The sequence below is a fragment of the Lampris incognitus genome, chromosome 1, assembly GCF_029633865.1.
Source record: "Lampris incognitus isolate fLamInc1 chromosome 1, fLamInc1.hap2, whole genome shotgun sequence".
Lineage (NCBI taxonomy): Eukaryota > Metazoa > Chordata > Actinopteri > Lampriformes > Lampridae > Lampris > Lampris incognitus.
In genome coordinates, this window is record NC_079211.1 from 105,116,679 (window position 1) to 105,137,200 (window position 20,522).

General features: G+C 42.4%; 1 protein-coding gene across 1 annotated transcript in view; it reads right to left on the bottom strand.

The window, feature by feature from the left end:
• The window catches only part of cfap299 (cilia and flagella associated protein 299), a 127,210-nt gene extending 111,845 nt beyond the window's left edge, over nucleotides 1-15,365 (bottom strand). Inside the window, exons 1-2 of the mRNA XM_056278685.1 lie at nucleotides 15,243-15,365; nucleotides 11,158-11,288 (exon numbers count right to left, since the gene is read on the bottom strand). Coding sequence (XP_056134660.1) covers nucleotides 11,158-11,288; nucleotides 15,243-15,365 — 254 coding nt within the window. The remainder of the gene's footprint in view (nucleotides 1-11,157; nucleotides 11,289-15,242) is intronic.
• Nucleotides 15,366-20,522: the final 5,157 nt, after the last annotated feature.

Consider the following 20,522-nt stretch of genomic DNA (forward strand, 5'->3'; position numbering starts at 1 on the left):
TTTACATTGAATCAACATACCTTAAGAATGCCATCTAAAGTGGTAGGGGGACTTGTTCTCATTTTGGTCATTAAAGAACGAGCCATTCAAAGCCAAAACAGAGCAGCAGGGCACTACACTACACAGCAGCCTGAAAGAAGGGTTGATGCAGGCAGCAACCATCTACCCAAAGAAACAGCCAGATCAGCAGCCCATTTCACAGAAAGAAGCCTGACAAACAGGGGGAGGTAGGGAGTATAGAGACAAATACAGGGCATGTACTTAAAATCAAGTATGGCTCATGAAGTATCAGGGAGTAACCAACACCCTCACGGCACTCGGTCCTGAGACTAGCATTATCTAAGACCATTTGCACACATATGGGATGATTCTTCTGATTCTCAGCTTGGTGCAAATATGTCTTATTATACTGATAAATCTAGATTTCATAGATCTAGCCAGACCACAAGATTTTTATTTTTGCAATGAAAAGAATCAACTGTTTGCAAAATAACCATTGACACAGTAGCTCACCAATCAACAAAATAAGCAATCATTTCCACTTCCTCTATCATCTCAACCTGCACTAGGATCAATTCAGACCAGCTTTGATGCAACATACAAACCCCAATTCCAATGAAGTTTGGGACGTTGTGTAAAACGTGGAAAAAAAACAGAATATAATGATTTGCAAATCCATTTCGACCTATATTAAATTGAATACACTACAAAGACAAGATATTTAATGTTCAATCTGATAAACTTTATTGTTTTTTGGCAAATATTCACTCATTTTGAATTTGATGCCTGCAACACGTTCCAGCTGGGACAGGGGCATGTTTACCACTGTGTTACATCACATTTCCTTTTAACAACACTCAATAAGCCTTTGGGAACTGAGGACACTAATTGTTGAAGCTTTGTAGGTGGAATTCTTTCCCATTCTTGCTTGATGTACGACTTCAGTTGCTCAACAGTCCGGGGTCTCCATTGTCGTATTTTGCGCTTCATAATGCGCCACACATTTTCAGTGGGAGACAGGTCTGGACTGCAGGCAGGCCAGTCTAGTACCCGCACTCTTTTACTACAAACCACGCTGTTGGCACACGTGCAGAATGTGGCTTGGCATTGTCTTGCTGAAATAAGCAGGGACGTCCCTGAAAAAGACGTCGCTTGAATGGCAGCATATGTTGCTCCAAAACCTGTATGTACCTTTCAGCATTAATGGTGCCTTCACAGATGTGCAAGTTACCCATGCCATGGGCACTAACACACCCCCATACCATCACAGATGCTGGCTTTTGAACTTTGCGCTGATAACAATCTGGATGGTCCTCTTCCTCTTTAGCCCGGAGGACACGACGTCCATGATTTCCAAAAACAATTTGAAATATGGACTCGTCAGACCACAGCACACTTGTCCACTTTGCGTCAGTCCATCTCAGATGAGCTCAGGCACAGAGAAGCTGGTGGCGTTTCTGAGTGTTGTTGATATATGGCTTTCGCTTTGCATGGTAGAGTTTTAACTTGCACTTGTAGATGTAGCGATGAACTGTGTTAACTGATGATGGTTTTCCGAAGTGTTCCTGAGCCCACGTGGTAATATCCTTTACAGAATGATGTCAGTTTTTAATGCAGTGCCGCCTGAGGGATCGAAGGTCACGGACATTCAATGTTGGTTTTCGGCCTTGCCACTTACGTGCAGAGATTTCTCCGGATTCTCTGAATCTTTTGATGATATTATGGACTGTAGATGATGAAATCCCTAAACTCCTTGCAATTGTACTTTGAGAAACGTTGTTCTTAAACTGTTGGACTATTTGCTCATGCAGTTGTTCACAAAGTGGTGAACCTCGCCCCATCCTTGCTTGTGAATGACTGAGCCTTTCGGGAATGCTCCTTTTATACCCAATCATGACACTCACCTGTTTCCAATTAACCTGTTCACCTGTGGAATGTTCCAAACAGGTATTTTTTGAGCATTCCTCAACTTTCACAGTCTTTTGCTGCCCCTGTCCCAGCTTTTTTGGAACGTGTTACAGGCATCAAATTCAAAATGAGTGAATATTTGCAAAAAACAATAAAGTTTATCAGTTTGAACAGTAAATATCTTGTCTTTGTAGTGTATCCAATTGAATATAGGTCGAAAAGGATTTGCAAATCATTGTATTCTGTTTTTACACACGTTTTACACAACATCCCAACTTCATTGGAATTGGGGTTTGTACAATAGATAATGCTAGATTAGTAAAAAAAAAAAAAGTAGCTAAAAGAAAAGGAAATGGTGAAAATCTTTTGCTGGAGAAAGTTAAATAGACTGTTATCTCAAGCAACTGCAAGACAATTAATTTTTATTCCTTTTCCTATTTTTTAACCCTTTGTGCAAACATTTTTATTCCTCTGCCCAAATCTTCTTGAATGGATTAAACTTTGGATGGATTAAACATGGCTGGATTAAATCTTCAATGGATGAAACTTTGTAGTAGAGCACACTTTAAAATTAATAAAGAAATCCATGAAGAGGCACACTTATATCACTTCAAATGTAAGTTAATAAAAGTTAGCTAAGCCTATTTACCGTGTTTATGTGACACTGAAGTTAAAATTGCTGAGCTATTCTTTAAAGTCTATAGGACACAGCAATGATAACTAAGGGAACAGAAACAGTAATTAAGAAAGATGGGAATTTAAGAAATAGCAGTCAGTTAAGCATTCTTCATTGGGGCCCTATCGTGTATCATATTTGTTCTGTTGACCTCGGGCTGGGGTTCCCAAAGTGGGTGCCATGGCATACCAGGGTGCCATGATATGGGCCTACATCCAGATGTGCCACAGAATCTGCTCATTTCATGTTCTAAATCTATGTTACAACTCCTAAATTTAAGTACAGCATGCAAGCAAGTATTTAAGTCATTCAGGTTCTGGTTGCTATGGGCAATTTCCTCCCGCCAGCAAACTGCTTAGGTTTATTTTCAGAGAGTGGATTTGTCCTGTCTGAAAAACCTAAAATGGATTGTTTTATAACAGTTCGGAAAAACAAAAAGAGTGACTTTTCAGCTAGTGAGACCATAAACAAAGCAGCAGCAAAACAGCAAAAAATTTGACAATAAAATTACAACTATCGTCGTGATTTCACATTAAGTAGTGATGCGAATTAGCCCACACCGTTATGCAAGGTCTGTAGGGAAAACGATCAAGTAACGGTGCCAAGTAAGCTACCAAGATATTTTGACAGAAGGCATCCTAACTTTAACTAACGAGAAGGAGAATCATTGAATACTTTTATCTGTACATGTATGACAAACTGCAAGAGGAAGGTTTTTTTGTAGAGGAGTTGGTACATAAACTAAATGAGTTATACCCCCAGCTAAATCCCTCATTCTACCAGCATGAAATTGTAGGGGTGACGACAGGTCTAGATACTGCACAGGATATTGAGAAATTTCCATTATCTGATAAACAATAAAATGGCTATTGATGAGATGTCAGCTTGTATAGCATCTCTGCTAAGTGAAAAACTACAGAGAATTGTTGAGGTCCACAAATTGATGACTCAACTGACATTAGTAGCCACTGTCAACTCACCGCAAATGTGAGATCCATGGGTGGATTTTGTATTGAGAAGAATTTATTATTATTTTGCAAAGAGTTAGGGACAAATGCTACGTATGAAAATCATTTTAAGGTCACAGATGTGTATCTGAAAGAGAAGGGTCTTAACTGGGTTATGTGCCTGAGTATATGCACCATCGAGGCTGCCTCGATGACAGAATGGGTGAAAGGCCTTGTAACAAAGTGAATGACGAAAAACCAGATACTCTAGTAACCCAATGCATTCTGTACTATGAGGCTTTTGTTGCAAAAGATGTGCATCCAGATTCCAGAAGACTCCAGATGAATCATGGTGGGTTAAAACTGCTTATTTACCTGGCATTTTTGGCTGTTGCTGAACTCAAACTCAGGGCATCCAGGTAGCATAGTGGTCTATTCCGTTGCCTACCAACATGGGGATCGCCGGCTTGAGTCCCTGTGTTACCACTGGCTTGGTCAAGCGTCCCTACACACACAATTGGCCGTGTCTGCGGGTGGGAAGCCAGATGTGGGTATGTGTCCTGGTTGCTGCTCTAGTGCCTCCTCTGGTTGGTCATGGCGCCTGTTAGGTGGGGAGGGGGAACTCGGGGGAATAGTGTGTTCCTCCCAGTGCTATGTCCCCCTGGGGAAACGCCTCAGGTGAAAAGAAGCAGCTGGCGACGCCATATGTATCGGAGGAGGCACGTGGTAGTCTGCAGCCCTCCCAGATCAGCAGAGGAGGTGCAGCAGAGACCAGGACGGCTCGGAAGAGTGAGTTAATTGGCTAAGTACAATTGGGGAGAAAAAGGGGGGGGGTCAAAAAACAAAAAATAAATGAATAAACTCAAACTCAAAGATCAAGCACATAAGACAAGTAGTTGCTCATCTGACTATGCTACAACAGAGGTTGGATTCATATTTCCCTCCTATGAATGAGGACTACTACTGGCTCTGGGATTCATTCCACTTCCCCACCACAGCATCAGCATGATATTAAGTTTGACTATGAAAGCTAAAAATGAACGCATAGAATTATAAATGGACTGCACTCTGAAATTAAAACACAAAGAACTTGTCTTTGGATATCTTTTGGCTGCTTGTGGGACACTAATATCCCTCCCTATCATAGAGTGCTATCAAGGTACTCTTACCATTCCCCACCATAGACATAATATTCATAGACGCCGCATTTGCCACTGGATCGTTCGTCAACATCACCACTATATTGGACTGGGCAAGACCGGCTTGTAAACATTCCATTACCTAAACCACTTATCCTGCTCTCAGGGTCGCAGGGATGATGGAGCCTATCCCAGCAGTCATTGGGCAGCAGGGGAGAGACACCCTAGACAGGCCGCCAGGCCATCACAGTGCCCCCCCCCCACACACCCCACACACACACACACACACACACACACACATTCACACCTAGGGACAATTTAGTACGGCCGATTCACCTGACCTACATGTGTTTGGACTGTGGGAGGAAACCAGAGCATCCAGAGGAAACCCATCGCAGACACAAGGAGAACATGCAAACTCCATTCAGAGGATGACCCAGGGCAACCCCCAAGGTTGGACTACCCCGGGGCTTGAACCCAGGACCTTCTTGCTGTGAAGCGACCGCACTAACCACTGCACCACCGTGCCGTAAACACACTTTTGTAAAGTATACAAGTAAACGAGAGAGCCGGACATTTTTCTGGATAAAAACCACTATAATGTTTATATTTCTCAACCAATTTCAACGAGTTGTTTTGATATTCAAGGGTTCATGATCTACATGATGTACGAAAAAAGTTTTGTCTCCAGTTACTTAGAATGTCGATAGTTAGGGTATAATCGCTGCTTGACGCTCAAGAGAGGAGTGTGTATCAACATTAGGGTAGTATGAATTGAATTACTTACGTGGTGGAAAATAATTCATTGTCATTTTGTGAGCTGGCATTCTTTTCTCTCACTTGTGTTAAGAACAAAGGGAGACAGCATCTGTAAGTAGGACTACGTCACACTGTCCACAATATCACCTCACATTAAGATACTTTGCTCTCAAAAGCAGGCATGTGTCCCATTAATTTGCTCAATCTAAATTCTGCTGTGTAATGGTAATTATTTAAGTTGACTATCCCACTTACATTTACTGCCAGAAGAAAAAAAAATCTCCAGTTATTGTTTCTGCAGAATGGAATTTAACCCAGATTTGTTATGTTGAAAATATTACATATCTATACATCTTTAATACAGATGGTGCAAATTATTTACAGGGATGCCCTGGTCAAGGAAAGTTTGGGAAACACTTGCCTAGGGTATGGTAAGTGCCAAACTCTGCCATTCCCGATCTATGCCTAAACTCCATGATCTACAGCAGTGAGGAGGGCCGGTCTAATATACAATTGATGTTCCACCACCACATCTTCCTGGATCCTGTTGGGACAAGATGAAAGGCTCCGGAGGGCTGATATCACTGTACCTGCAGGTGTTGAGGCTCCCATTACACTCAGTGTCACTGATGTTCACAGAAGTTTGGAGGGAAAAAAAGATAATCATAATAAAACAAAGGGTAGAGATCTGCACGTTTGGATGAACTTCAACACCTAGCAGGTAAATGTTTAGGTATATACCGCCTAACCCTTTGTGTGCGTATACTGTGAGTTGAGTGTGTGTTGGTGAAGGGTCTTATCTGAAGTGGTCTGTGCTGGCTTGTCATCAAACAAGGCAGAACTGAAAGGCTTCATCAACAATGTGAACAGTATCTCTGTGATCATTTTCATCTGGAGGGTGAGTTTATAGAGTAGTGTAGTGTGTGGTCATTTGCCTTGATGATGTCAAGTTGTTGGACTTGAATTGAAGTAGAGAGGCGAAACTCAAAAAAAAAAAAAAAAAACAACACGGAGTTCACAAGTCTCGAGGAGAATTGTGCTTGAATTTAATTGTGCTCGCTCATTGTGTCTTACATTGAAAATGCATTTTATTCGAGGCATTAGTGCTACTACACTGATGAGCCAAAACATTACTTCACTGCTTTCTCCATGATACAACTCTAGGCAAACGTATTTCCTTATAATATAGAGAAATGGGGGCATGGAAGTACGCTAATTGCAAATAGCGGGCACGCACCTGTCGATATAGAATGATTCTGATTCACTAACATACGCACAATGGCAAGAACAAAATTGGCCGGTGCCCACGTGTCATGAATCTAATGGTAATTTTGCATGTGCACTTATTTTGTGCGCAAATTAAGAACATTTTTATGCACATATTAGTGAACGAGGCCCAATGTCTGGGAATGGTTTGATGAACATAATGAAGTGTTCAAGGCCTCCATATACTCCAGATCTCAATCCGATTGAGCATCTGGGGAATGTGCTGGACCAACAAGTCCGATGCACAGCAGCTCCACCTCACAACTTCCAGGACTTGAAGGATCTGTTGCTAATGTTTTCATGCCAGATACCACAGGACACCTTCAGGGGTCTTGTAGACCACATCCCTCGGCGGGTCACAACTGTTTTGGTGAAACACGGAGGACCAACAGCAGTGTATATGTCAAAAAGTGTACATGAACAGGAACCATGTGAATGACTGAGGAGATCTTCTATCTCAGGACTAAGAAGGTAAATCCTCCACTGTAAATCTAGGAGGTGAGGGCTACCTTCTGCAGCATGGAAAATTTTGCCCCCCCCCCCCAAAAAATGGAGCTCAGTAAAGATCCAGTCCACTGATTTAAATTCAGTTTTACAGTGGAATATTAATGTTAAGAGTATTTTTTTCAACTTCAGAAGTATCTTTACGCATGCTCAAGAAGCCAGGTAAAGAAATCACAGAAAAGCTCAATAAACGTTGTGTCCAGATGAACTGATTCAACTTCCTGTGACTTCAGAAGTATCATTTGATTTGTTATAACTGTTTCAACACACCCTCTCTGAGCAAAGCCTAATCTCAGGAGGTTGAAGGGGCGTGGCCCTTAGTTCATAAAACTCTATGGATTGCTAGCTCACTTACTAACGTGCCTGTTGTTGCTAGGCAACTATAAGAAAACAAACCACCTGACAGACTGGCGATGAACATTTAGTAATTGACCAATTAAATCATGGTATTAAATGATGTAACTTATTACCAGAAGCCGATACATTTTCTGAAACAGTTTAATTATGTTAACAACTAGGAGGATCGCTTGTAAAATGGCTTTAGTCATATGTCTTTACACATATTCAATAATCCAGGTAAGGAAATCAAAAGTTGAAGTAGTTCATCTGAACACAGAATTTATTGAGAGAAATGTTTTATCACTCATCTAAGTGACTGACTGGCTTTAGTCATACTTTAACGGCAACAGCACTTCTAATGTTTTTGGGCAACATTACATTAACAAACCTGCTAAAAAAAATAAAACAAGATTGGAAAACACAATAATCATTGGACTGGATGTTTAAAAATCCCGCTTTGTGACACAAGTTAAACCATTTCGTGAGGACATCTCTCAAATAGAGAGTCACAGTTTGATTGCTGTATTGCCATACCTGTTGATGAACCCCTAAGTGAGATTCTCAATCCTACGTGCTCCAACAGCACTGCCCTAAAGAAATTATCAAATTAAAAAATATTGGAGTATTATCTTCTGAATTTCACTGAGATTCATCACCAGAGAGATGTGTAATGAATCAATACATACAAGTTGTTCAGAGTCTTGCTCAAAAGCACTTTGACAGGACACCTGCATTAAGATGAAGGGTTGGTAAGGGGAAACAAATGTTTGAATCCAATATTTTGACAGCCTGTGTTGATTTTGAGTTCCAAGATGGCACCACCTGCTGCTCTTCTTCACATAATAGTTTGTCAAAATATTGGATTTAAACAACTGGTTCACCCCAGCTTAATATTTTACCCCATCAGCGGCAGAGCAGAGAACTTAAGGATCTTGAGTATACCTTCAAAGATGGTATAGCAGACTGAAAACGGGTAAAAAAAAAAATTTTTTTAAAAAGCCTTTTGATTTATTCCTACTAACAGCCCCCTATGGTAAGCTTATGTGACTAAATCTATTTGACACCTCTCCTAAGGCTGAAGCATACTGACCAGCATAATTAATGTAACTAGAGGTGACTGGCTTTTCTTGTTCCACTCAAACTGTGAAACTTACCACAACCAATATGGGCATTCTCATACCTTTACTTTTCACACTCCTACTATATTTCTTCTTTACAAAGTAACCTGTTGGTTTTGACAGGTCTAAATAATAATAATACTAATAGGAGCTGACTGGGTTCCCAGGATGTCCCATCATGTGGTATCTCCTTGATCCCTGTTGGCAAATTCTCAAATTTCTTGCTCACTTCCCCAAGGAGGTCATAGTTTTAGCTGATGAACAACTTCCCTAAAGCCAGTAGTTTCTTGCTCAGATATAGTTTGGCAGAGTGAATGCTTGCAGACAAGTAGGCTTGGTTGACAGGTGGTCTTCTTGCTCACTCTGCCAAGCTTCTACTACCTACTGATAATTACTCCTTACAACATCAACCTCTGGTGGTGTTGTATTTGGGCTGCATGCATTTCTTACTGTGAGAAAATTGTTCATACAGAGATTTCTCAAGTGAGGCTTTGAGAAGAATATGTGGGTCCAACTAGCCTGATGATTGACATGAAAACTGATATGGAGCTCTAAGACTCTGAGGGGGCAGCCCCAGCAGCCGGGCTAGCAGTACCCTCACCAGGGCCAGCACATGAACCAGAACAGGAACTAGTACACAAGCGCCCTATTGCTGCAAAGGAATTTTTTCAAGTTCTGCTTTTATTAAACAGCCTTTTGTTTTGATTTTTTAAACATGGAGGTTTAATGCCTGGATTCTTCTTCGTTTATTTATCAGGTTTTCTCCTTTCTACAGGAGAGAAAAAGTCCAACATTTCAGAGGAACATGATCGGTTAGGTAGCCACTTTCTTGTGAGCCAATCAACAGGTTTTATTCTACAAAGGCAATTTGTTATAGATGGTTAATAACAAAAACAATAGCCAGGATCAATTAAGTATCTGTTGAAAAGGTGATTGTAGCTGTTACATAATTCCCATTAACGTTGATCATTTGAGACAGAATGTGAGTCAGAGCACCTTGGCTGTGTTGTAGTTTCTGATAAGTGTTTGAACGTACTGAGTTAATAGTGGCGGTCAAGGAAGGCTGCGGTTACAGAGACATTATGCACATCACAGGACATGCTTTGTCATATCAGCACAAAATGTACTAATGATGGATTTTTTTCCAAAAAAAAAAACCCCCAAAAAACCAACAACAAAAAAAACAACAAACATGGGCTTGAAAGCAACACCGCAGCCGTGATTCCTCCAGCTGGGACGAGAATTCAATGGGATAAACAGACTAAAAACACTAATACACACAGACACAGGACAGGAAACAAAACATTTTCTTCCTCTACCCACAGTAGCTGCTGGATTCCAAAACTCACCAGCCAAGTTCACTATTTAAACACCCAAATGTTTTTTCTAGGACTAGAACAGAACCTCTGGGCAATGGATGGTTGTCAAAATGACCAGCAACGCTGACAGCTACAGCTGGCATTAACAACTTAGATAGTTCATTATTTTTTTGAACCAAGATCTCATTAAGTCATTGTTGGGCATTTGTTTGGGATCGTTTCAGTATTGAGACACCACTTTGCTGAATCTTCTAACTGGGTTTAGAGTCCAATGGGGAATTGTTTGAGCCTTCAAAAACCACTATATAGCTCTCTTTCGAAAATGGTCAGCCCACAGTACAGTCACCTCACACATATCATTTATGTTTATTCAGAATGCTTTGAATAGAAGTGACATTCACATTGATTTAGAATGACTTTATGCAGTTGACGAAGTACATCCCAACCATCAGTAAACTTCGGCATTTGGGAGCAGGAATTCCTGTAGCCTGGTGGTCCAGTAACATTAGTTAGTCATGTGCTCCCAGAGACCAGTGCAAATTTAGAAATAAAAATGTATCTGCTTAAGTGCAAAATAAAGTCATTTTAACTTGATAGAATGCATGCTTTGTGGCTGTTTCTTTATAACCGAACAAAATAAAATACCTGACTGTACTAGAAGCTTCCTATTTTTGAAAAGGAGATAGATCGTGGTTTATGAAAGGGCTTAAACAGCAGTCCTATTGGGTGGCCTCCTGCGAAAAGATTCAGCAAAGAGGTAAGTTTCTCAATACTGAAGCAATCAGTGAAGTTTTTGTCTGAACGTTTCAAAATGATACCCAACAGTGTTTTGATGAGGTCTAGGTTAAAAAAAAAATGAAAGGGGGGGGCATCCGATGGAAATAGCATGGGCCTCCACATATGCAATGTTCCCCCAGAGAGACCTGCAACTGGCAGGTGAAAAGAAGTGGTCAGCTGCCTGCACATGCATCAGAGGACGCACATCGAAGTATTCATCCTCACCCAACTACTGTAGGGTTCATGCAATAGCAGAACCAAAGAGAAGAGGGTATTTGACATGCCAAATTAGGAGGAAAAGAAAAAGGGGGGGAGTGAACTTATCCTTTTAGATTCAGCATCTTTTGGTTGGTGTCTCTTGTTACGCTTTAAGGAGGGTGGTGGTTTGCTGATAAGTGAACTCACTTCTGCTGGTTGCTTTTGGACAGACTCGAGGCTGCTGCAGCTGCTTTCCTTGCCTCAAACTCCTCCCTGGTCATTACACTGCCACTGCTCAGGTGGCCAAGTTCCACTAGCTGGCGGGCCAAGTACTTATCCTGTGGGAGAAAGGAAAAAGACAGTTAAGGAAAGAGGTGTCTTTCTACAAACAGGTTGGTGCATGTTTACTGTCACTGATTAATAATTAAGTAAGTGAGTGGGTGAGCAATTACATCACTGTTTGCATACTTCAGCTTAATGAACTCAGGTTACAAGGGCCAGTAAATACATAAAGCAAAAGAAAAATACAACATGGACAAAACAGTAACACAGTAAGTGGATAAACAGTAATAAAGTCATAAAACATCAAGGAGAGTACAGAGCACAAGAAATAAAACACCAGACACAGCCAACGGAGATGAGAGTAAAAATGGGCTGCTTTGCTGATTATTTGATCCAGATGATCTTGAAATCATGGGGAAGGTTGTTCCACACTTCCGGGGCAGCAACAGCATATGTAGAATCAAATCTACTCCCTTAGCACACACTGTTAAATGACCAACAGCTCTAAGAACCAAACAGTATTTGCTCAAGCATAATGAAAAGACATAGGTGGATGTTTGACCATGGATGCCTTGTATGTAATTAAGAGGATGATGACACTGATTCTACACTTCACTGGTTGCCTGTGAGAAGAAGCCAACACCGGATAGTAATGTGAGACCTGCATTTGATATTTGTTAACAGACGAGCAACAGCATTTTGCACAAACTGGAATCAAGCCACAGCAGCTTGGCTGAAGCATGTAAACAAAACATTGCAGTAGTTCAAGCGAAAACGCCAAAGATGGGATGCATTTTTCAGACCTCTGTTCTCTGACAGAGAAGGACAGGTTATAGCAGTGTTTCTTGGGCTAAAAAAAAAAGAAGGGTGGAGGTAGTTTTTTTTAACAATGTCAAGTCAAAAAATAATGCCTACATTCTTAGAGATAGTCTTAATGATGGATGTCAGTCGACCAAGGGAGGCACTACAGGAGCCTCCAAGCCCAACTCACAAGGCTCAGAAACAGTTTCTTCCCTTGGGCTGTCACCCAGCTGAACCTGGCCACCCACTCATCACATTTTTTTGTGACTCTTTTGCACTATTGCCTTTTTCTATACCTCAAAGACTGCTGTTTACATTGCTCCTCTCAGCAGGACATTGCACATCCCCCACCTTAAATATATACAACCCATTTCATCATAGTTTGAACAATCATGTTCTATCCTTGTGTTATTCCTTGTTCTTATTTTATGTCTTAAATGCCATACTCATATTTATACCTTGTTCTTATTTTTGTCTAATTTTATGTCTTGTTCTTATTTATGTAATACCTTATTTTTATTCTTGTGTTCCAATCCCCCCCCCCTTTTTTTTGCACTGTTTCTGGCGAGGTCCAAGCCTTGTTTCATTCTCTGGCTATGTCTAATGACAACGTTGAATTGAATTGACAAAGAAACTGATGGTGTCATTGGAGATTAATTTCAATATATCCAAAGGAATTGAATCAAGTGCAACTGGACTTGGTATATATCATTTCAATATACTTTTGTCACAGTTTGGTGGAAATTCAATCCCTGGTAATTATGAGGAATAAACTGTACGAAAGCCCTGATACTGAGAACCTAATGCATCTATTTCGTCTGAATACCCTATCTATTCTACAAACCCAGTTGGATAGTAGAACAGTACATATGGTTGGGGAATTCAGAAACCTATCAGCCCCTGCGGCCTTCTTCTGCCTAAAGATTATGGAAGTAGACACTGACAGACTCCTCCAATTTAAAGGTGGAATGAGCAGGATTTTCCTAAAAATCAATGTATAGACTCATAATCCCTCTCAATCATGACTTATAACCCACTAGAAGTGTGTGGCGGTGTCTGTACCCGCAGAACCCTGTCCTCTGCTTGTATTTTCTTATTTTGCTGTGTACGGGATGTTTCTGGGCGTTAACCTTTGGGCAACGGGACTCTATAAAAACGTAGCGACCAGGTGCCAGATGGAGATCATTAGTACGCATCTAAGAGGTTGCTACGACAATGGCGGACACAGTACCAAAAAGACGCAAATATCCATCCATCCATTATCTGAACCGCTTATCCTGCTCTCAGGGTCGCGGGGATGCTGGGGCCTATTCCAGCAGTCATTGGGTGGCAGGCAGGGAGACTTCCTGGACATGCCGCCAGGCCATCAGAGCCGACACACACACACACACACACACACACACACACACACACACACACACACACACACACCTAGGGACAATTTAGTACGGCCGATTCACCTGACCTACATGTCTTTGGACTGTGGGAGGAAACCGGAGCCCCCGGAGGAAACCTACACAGACACGGGGAGAACATGCAAACTTCACACAGGGGATGACCCCAGATGACCCACCAAGGTTGGACTACCCCGGGGCTCGAACCCAGGACCTTCTTGCTGTGAGGCGACCATGCTAACCACTGCACCACCGTGCCGCCAGACACAAATATAGCGAAGCGAAACGCCAAGCGAACAAAGCACGGTCTAGTGAATCTGAGGTTGGCTTTTAGCAGCTGGCGAGCACTGAAGGAGAGGATGGGAATGAACAGCGACGTGGAGTTGGACTGTACAATGGGATGTGTTCTGGTAGCGGCTGTCAGGGGGCGTGTCCTTCTGGTGTCGTTGAACTGAGGAGGAGGAGCCAACTTTGAATGTTGTTTACAAACTGCAACCAACAAATCCTACTTGTTCTCTCTATTTGTTTGTTTACTGTTTCCAACATGCGTTCTTATTGGTGCGAAGACTAATTAATGTTTCAATCTTGAAAAAAGTTTTTCTTTTTAAATGAATCCCACACACTCAGGATGTCTGTGAGTGTGTGTGCGTGGCCATGTGTATGTGCACGGACTGCATGGGAACTATATTAGCCTAATCTCCATTTACAGACCCACCGCATTAAAACCAAAATCATAAAGTCATCATCTAAATCCGAATCTTAAGAGTCAAATCCTGTGGCTGGTTGGATCAAAGCTTTCGCCACATGTCATCCTACCCAAAAAACCCAGTTGTCATACGGCCAGACCTCTGTGTCCGGACCAGAGAGGAAAAGTTAGATTTTCCTTCACCTTTGATGTGGCTCACCAGAAATGACTCTCAGGCCTTTAGCTGGTCCTAAAATGGGCCTTACCATCATTGTCTTCATTTTCAACGCTCATTGGAACTTGTCCCCTCGTTGACACAACCTGCAACTAACTTGGCTAAAACTGCGGCGATGGCGTAATGCTCACGCACACAGCAAGCCTGCATTCAGTGTTTCAATATTGATTCTCTGCCAAATTTTCTGAAGAACATCCAAGAAAAATAAGTTCATAATTATCAGGTTTATCAGTACTTTGGCCTTATCAGTATGTCTGCAAAGCTTAGGCGACCCAGGTCGACCGTGTTGTGTCACAACGCAGGGGTGATTGAGTTTGATCCTGATTGACTGGTGCTGATTATCAGCACAGATAAGAGCTGCTGGTTTCACCCCTCTGTGGACACAGGTGTTCAAACAGTGGCTTCACAACTAACATATCGTTTACAATTGTGCCATCTACTGGATGTAGGCTGACATAGGCATTTTAACGCTGAAGTCGGTCCTGTATTACTGTCCCCGCGTCTTAAACAAGAGAAATGTCGGATCGGCGGAAAGACGGATCAGTTTTACTGGGTCAAATGAGATGGATTGTGGCTATTCGTGTTGATTTACATAAGCACCTCGTATCGTTACGGCAAAATATACCAAGATTTGATCATATTTTTTACTGGCATAACAGCTGCAGCTTTCTAGTTGAGAGGGAAATAACCTATTTAATACCTTTTAGTTAATAAGGTGACGGTAAAGTGTGTCGATAGTTTCAGATAGTGTCAACATCAACAGTTAGCGGCTCGTTAGCTAACCTAGGTTACAGCATTAAACAGGTTAAGTTCGTAGTTTGCCCGGCCTCATGCAGGGCTTGTATCAAAAGTTGTTATACAGTCGCTGCGCTAAAACGCCACCTGCACAATTTACCTTCAAGTAATATAAATCCACATTGGTGATGTGGTAGTCGAGAAAATCCTCGTATGTGACGAACTGGTTAAAGAAATCGAGCGAAACTGTTGCGTTGTCGTCTCCTACGTTGTCCCCCGCCATACCGTTCTAGGGTAACCTGCGTCGGTTACTATGACAACTACCGTGAGGCGAGCGGGTAGGGGCAAGATGGCGGCGTGTTTGGGCGTCTTCTGGCTTTGAGGGAGGGGCCTAAGAGTACGTCTGTTCATATGCTGTGATTGCAACTACGATGCGACGTATGACTGTGATGGACTGGCGACCCTGATGGACTGGCGGCCTGTCCAGGGTGTCTTCCCGCCTGCCGCCCAATGACCGCTGGGATAGGCTCCAACATCCCCGGGACCCGAATTCGGGTAAGCGGCTTGGATAATGGATGGGTGGACGATTGCAACCATTACTCATGTCTCTGTGAATAGTGCACATTGCCATTGTAACGATAGTTAATGGTCGTGACAATCTGCATGTGAAACCGATCGTTGTTTGGGGTCGTTATACCTCTATTATTTATAAGGGTGGGGATACCTGCAGTCAGTTGAGACTGAAGAGGTCACTTAGATGATGATGAAACGTTTCTCTTAATAAACGTGTCCAGATGAACTGTTTCAACTTTGTTTTTGTTTTTTTTTACATTTCCCCTTTGTATGTTCACCCTGTGTTTGTGTGGGCCTTCATCCGGGGGCTCAAGTCCCCCCCCCCCCACCACACACACACACAGTCCAAAGATAAACATGTTTGGTGAATTGGATCTATAAATTGTCAGTAGGTGTGAGTGAGTGTGTAGGTGGGCCCTGTGATGGATTGGTAACGGTTCCAGGGTGTCTCCCTGCCCTCTGCCAAATGCATGCTGGGATAGACTCCAGCCCCTACGACCCTGGTGTAGATTTTGAATGCATGGATGGATGGATAGATTTTCATTATGACCGAGCTAACCTGAGTGTACTGCACCTATTTCGAGGTTCCATCTCTTTCTACCTCACACAACCAGCTAACTGACCTAACATGAAATGATAGAAAGCCACTTTATTTTGTCATTGTACAGTTACAATGAAATGTGTTCTCTGCATTTAACCCATCCTATTGTATAGGAGCAGTGGGCAGCTGCAGCGCCTGGGGACCAACTCCAGTTCTTCTTTCCACTGGCTTGGTCAGGGACACAGACAGAAGTATTAACCCTAAAGTTTTGTAGTTTAGCAACTATCCTTAGCTCTTGCACATTTGACATGCATGTTCCTTCTTCTTCTTCAATGTCCATCCATCCATTATCTGAACCGCTTATCCTGCTCTCAGGGTTGTGGGGATGCTGGAGCCTATTCCAGCAGTCATTGGGCGGCAGGCGGGGAGACACCCTGGACAGGCTGCCAGGCCATCACAGGGCCCATGTGCACACACATACACACACACACACACACACACACACACACACACACACACACACACACACACACACACACACACACACACACACACATATTCATACCTAAAGACAATCTAGTATGGCCAAGTCACCTGACCTACATGTCTTCGGACCATGGGGGGAAACTGTTCTCCCCATGCAGACATGGGAGAACATGCGAACTCCACACAGAAGACATCCCAGGATGACCCACCAAGGTTGGACTACATTGGGGCTTGAACCCAGGACCTTCTTTCTGTGAGGCAACCGCGCTAAGCACTGCACCACCTCTTCTTCAATGTGTGTGTGTGTGTGTGTGTGTGTGTGTGTGTGTGTGTAGCGTTTTGAGTGGCTGTTGCAGCTAGAAAAGCACTATATAAAATGCAACTTGACCGATTTCTTTTTGATGCTGGGAGGAAACCAGACCACCTGCAGGCAACACACACCCAGACACAGGGAGAACATGCAAACTCCACACAGAAAGGACCTGGGACAGCCTGGGGTTCGAACCCAGGGCCTTCTTACTGTGAGGCAACAGTGCTAACCACTGGGCCACCGTGCCACCCTAACTACACCCTAACTAGCTTCATCAAGTAGCAAATGCTTGCATGAGTTGCCAAACATGCTTGGTGAAAACAAATGAGATTGAGAGTTGATACCTTGGTATTTTAACTGATGAGTCCTTGTCCTTCAAGGTACACATTAAGCAACTAAACACGAAACTTAAACTGAGGCTTGTATTCATTTTAGGATGAAGTCTTGTTTTTCCTTCGAGGCTAGGAGAAGGCTTGTTTCTGCAACCTTTTTCCCTGTTTTAGATTATGGCGACCTTTTGTGTCCACATGCATCTGCCAAATGTCTTCAGTCAGTTGACACAGTCTACCATGGTGTGCTGAGGTTTATCACAAATTCAAAGCTCCGAATTGTCACTGCACACTTTATGCCAGGGACGGCTGGCCTGCACTAGACATGCATAGGCTTGAGGACGTGCCCTGCACTCCCAGGACATTGTCCTACTGTCCATTCTAATGTGCACACCGGAATCGGAAAGACTTTAAACTATTTTGACCCCTTTTCTTGGAATTGTCTCCAAAGGCAGCTGAAATTGGTCAACCTGGTGTCCCTAAATGACTTCAAGTTAATCTGGAAAGACAGACAGACAGACTCTCTGTCATTCCTTTGTCTTCAACACTGTAAATGCATGTGTTGATACCCTGTTTTTCATTTATGTTAGTCGACCGTTTGTGTTGTTTGTTGTAACTTTGTGTTGGTCTGCAGCTGCCTACCTTGGCCAGGCCACGCTTGTAAAACTGATTTTCAATCTCAAAGAGTTACTTTCCTGGTGAAATAAAGATTAAATAAATAAAATAAAAAATGGAAGGACGTGATAAAGATCTATCAAAACTAGATGTCTCTCGACACTCCAAATTGAATTGATGAACTTATCGACTGTGCAAATGCAAGCTTGGTCCAAAGTGTCCTAGTCCTGACAACAAGTCTCATGCAGGTTCTGAGGTCAGTCTAAAAAGGAGCGTATTGATTTTTTTTCCAAAAAGTGGACCTTTTTACTCTGAGCACAGGATACCTTTTCCAAGCTGAGCTTTGAACTACTATAGACACAAATGCACTATACTTCATACGACAGTATATTAAAATTTGCAATGTAATAGAAGTATTGCCAAACAGTGGATATTTGGGGAAATTTATTTGGAAAGCACTGGGATTATTTGAAATTTGAAGCGGCCTGTCCAAAGCGTCTCTCCACCTGCCGCCCAATGACTGCTGGGATAGGCTCCAGCATCCCCGTGACCCGACCCTGACAGCAGGATAAGCGGTGTGGATAATGGACGGATGGATGGATAAAATAAGCAAATTTATAATGAAAAGAAGAAGAATCTGAGATTATTTCCACACTAGTGTATTTACCATAGAATCTGTCTGATATGGGTTAGATTGAACTCAGTAACCTACAAAGTCAATTAGATTCAATATGCATAAACAAAGCAAAAGGGATCCTCTATCTGTTCAAGAAAGATGGTTAGAAGAAGGAGAAGAACATTCAAACTATTTCTTCAAATTGAAGAAATGTAATGTGACACTTAACTCCAAACAGAAATTTATGATCAATAACAGAATCATCCAAGAATACAATCTAATACCCAAGCAGTTTAGGTGATGCTGTCACTTGGGAGGGATTTACCATGTGTGCGACTGGTAGCTAAACCCTCATTCCTGCATCACCAACATGAGAACGCAGCCAAAAGCAAAGGGATAAATCATTTCCCAATGAGATCGAGCTGATCAAAAACAGTTTACTTTTGAACGAATAATGATTTAATTAATGTGATACCCCGCTCAAAAATGAAAGTTGCAATGTGTAATACTTTGGATTTCCTCAAGCATGACAGTAAACTGTCTAACTAGCTACAACCTAGACCCACTAGAGGGCCTCATTTACAACAAAGACCTATTTAACTAGGAAAGCTGAAATCCACCCATCCATTCATCCATCCATTATCCAAGCCGCTTATCCCAGTTGGGATGGCGGGATGCTGGAGCCCATCCCAGCAGTCACTGGGCGGCAGGCAGGCCACCAGGCCATCACAGGGCCAACACACACACACACACACACACACACACACACACACACACACACACACACACACACACACACACACACACACACACATTCAAACCTAGGGACAATTAAGTATGGCTGATTCACCTGACCTACATGTCTTTGGACTGTGGGAGGAAACCAGAGCACCCAGAGGAACAGACATGGGGAGAACATGCAAACTCCAGAGAAGACGACCTGGGATGACCCCCAAGGTTGGACTACCCTGGGTTTCGAACTCCAGACCTTCTTGCTGTGAGGTTTGTTTGCTCACTCTTATATTTATCTGAATTTATGTGTTAACATTAAGCGATCATAAGAAGCAGCTTTTAAACAGATTGAGCAGCGTACATTTAACATCCATTGTCTTTTCTGATGGAGTCTCATTGATGTTATTTCAGAGTGACTGAGCAGGAAGGGGTTCAGCCTCAAGTGTCTTGCTCAAAGGCACTTCAAGCAGGGAAAATGACACTTGCTGGAGGGACTTGAATGAGTGAACATAATGTTTCAGACCAGTGTGTCATCTAATCAGCGGACAGCCCCAATGCACTTTTTTATAAAAGGTTAGAACAGCCCAATTAGAAAAATGTATATCTTAACTAAAAAGTCGGGCAAACAAATGGTTAACAAAAACCTTCCTGAAACTCCCACCAGTAGAGTAAAACAGTTTTTTCTATCAGGTTTTATTTTAGTTAAATGAATGCTAAATAGAGCTGGAGCCCATACAATGGGTGCTTCAAGATGTTTCTGCTGATTTATAAAATCCCGAATGGACTTGCCCTATCTTACCCGTCTGATATCCTGAAACTGTACATTCCATGGCGAGCTCTTTGCTCTCAAAATACAGGCCTCCTGTGTGTACCCAAAGCTAAAGAGAAGTCAGCGGGTGGCAGGGCCTTTTCCTATCGGGCCCCGTTCTTGTGGAATAACCTGCCTGCTGCCATCAGACAATCAGAGTCTGTTGAGTCCTTTAAATCCAGACTTAAAACTCATCTTTTTGCCTTAGCATACAATTAGTAGCCTTTGAGTGCTTCACAACCTGTGCTGCATAGTGGGTCGGTTTCTGCCTAAATGAATTTACCCAAGCACTGTTCCGCCAATGAGATTATAGAGTATAGATTATGACTGTTGCAAACTGTTCTCTTCTCTCACGTCTTTTCTCTCTCTCTCTGATGTCTTCTCCTTTCTCTTCTTCTGTGTGTGTGACTGGTGTGATGTGAGTGTCCCT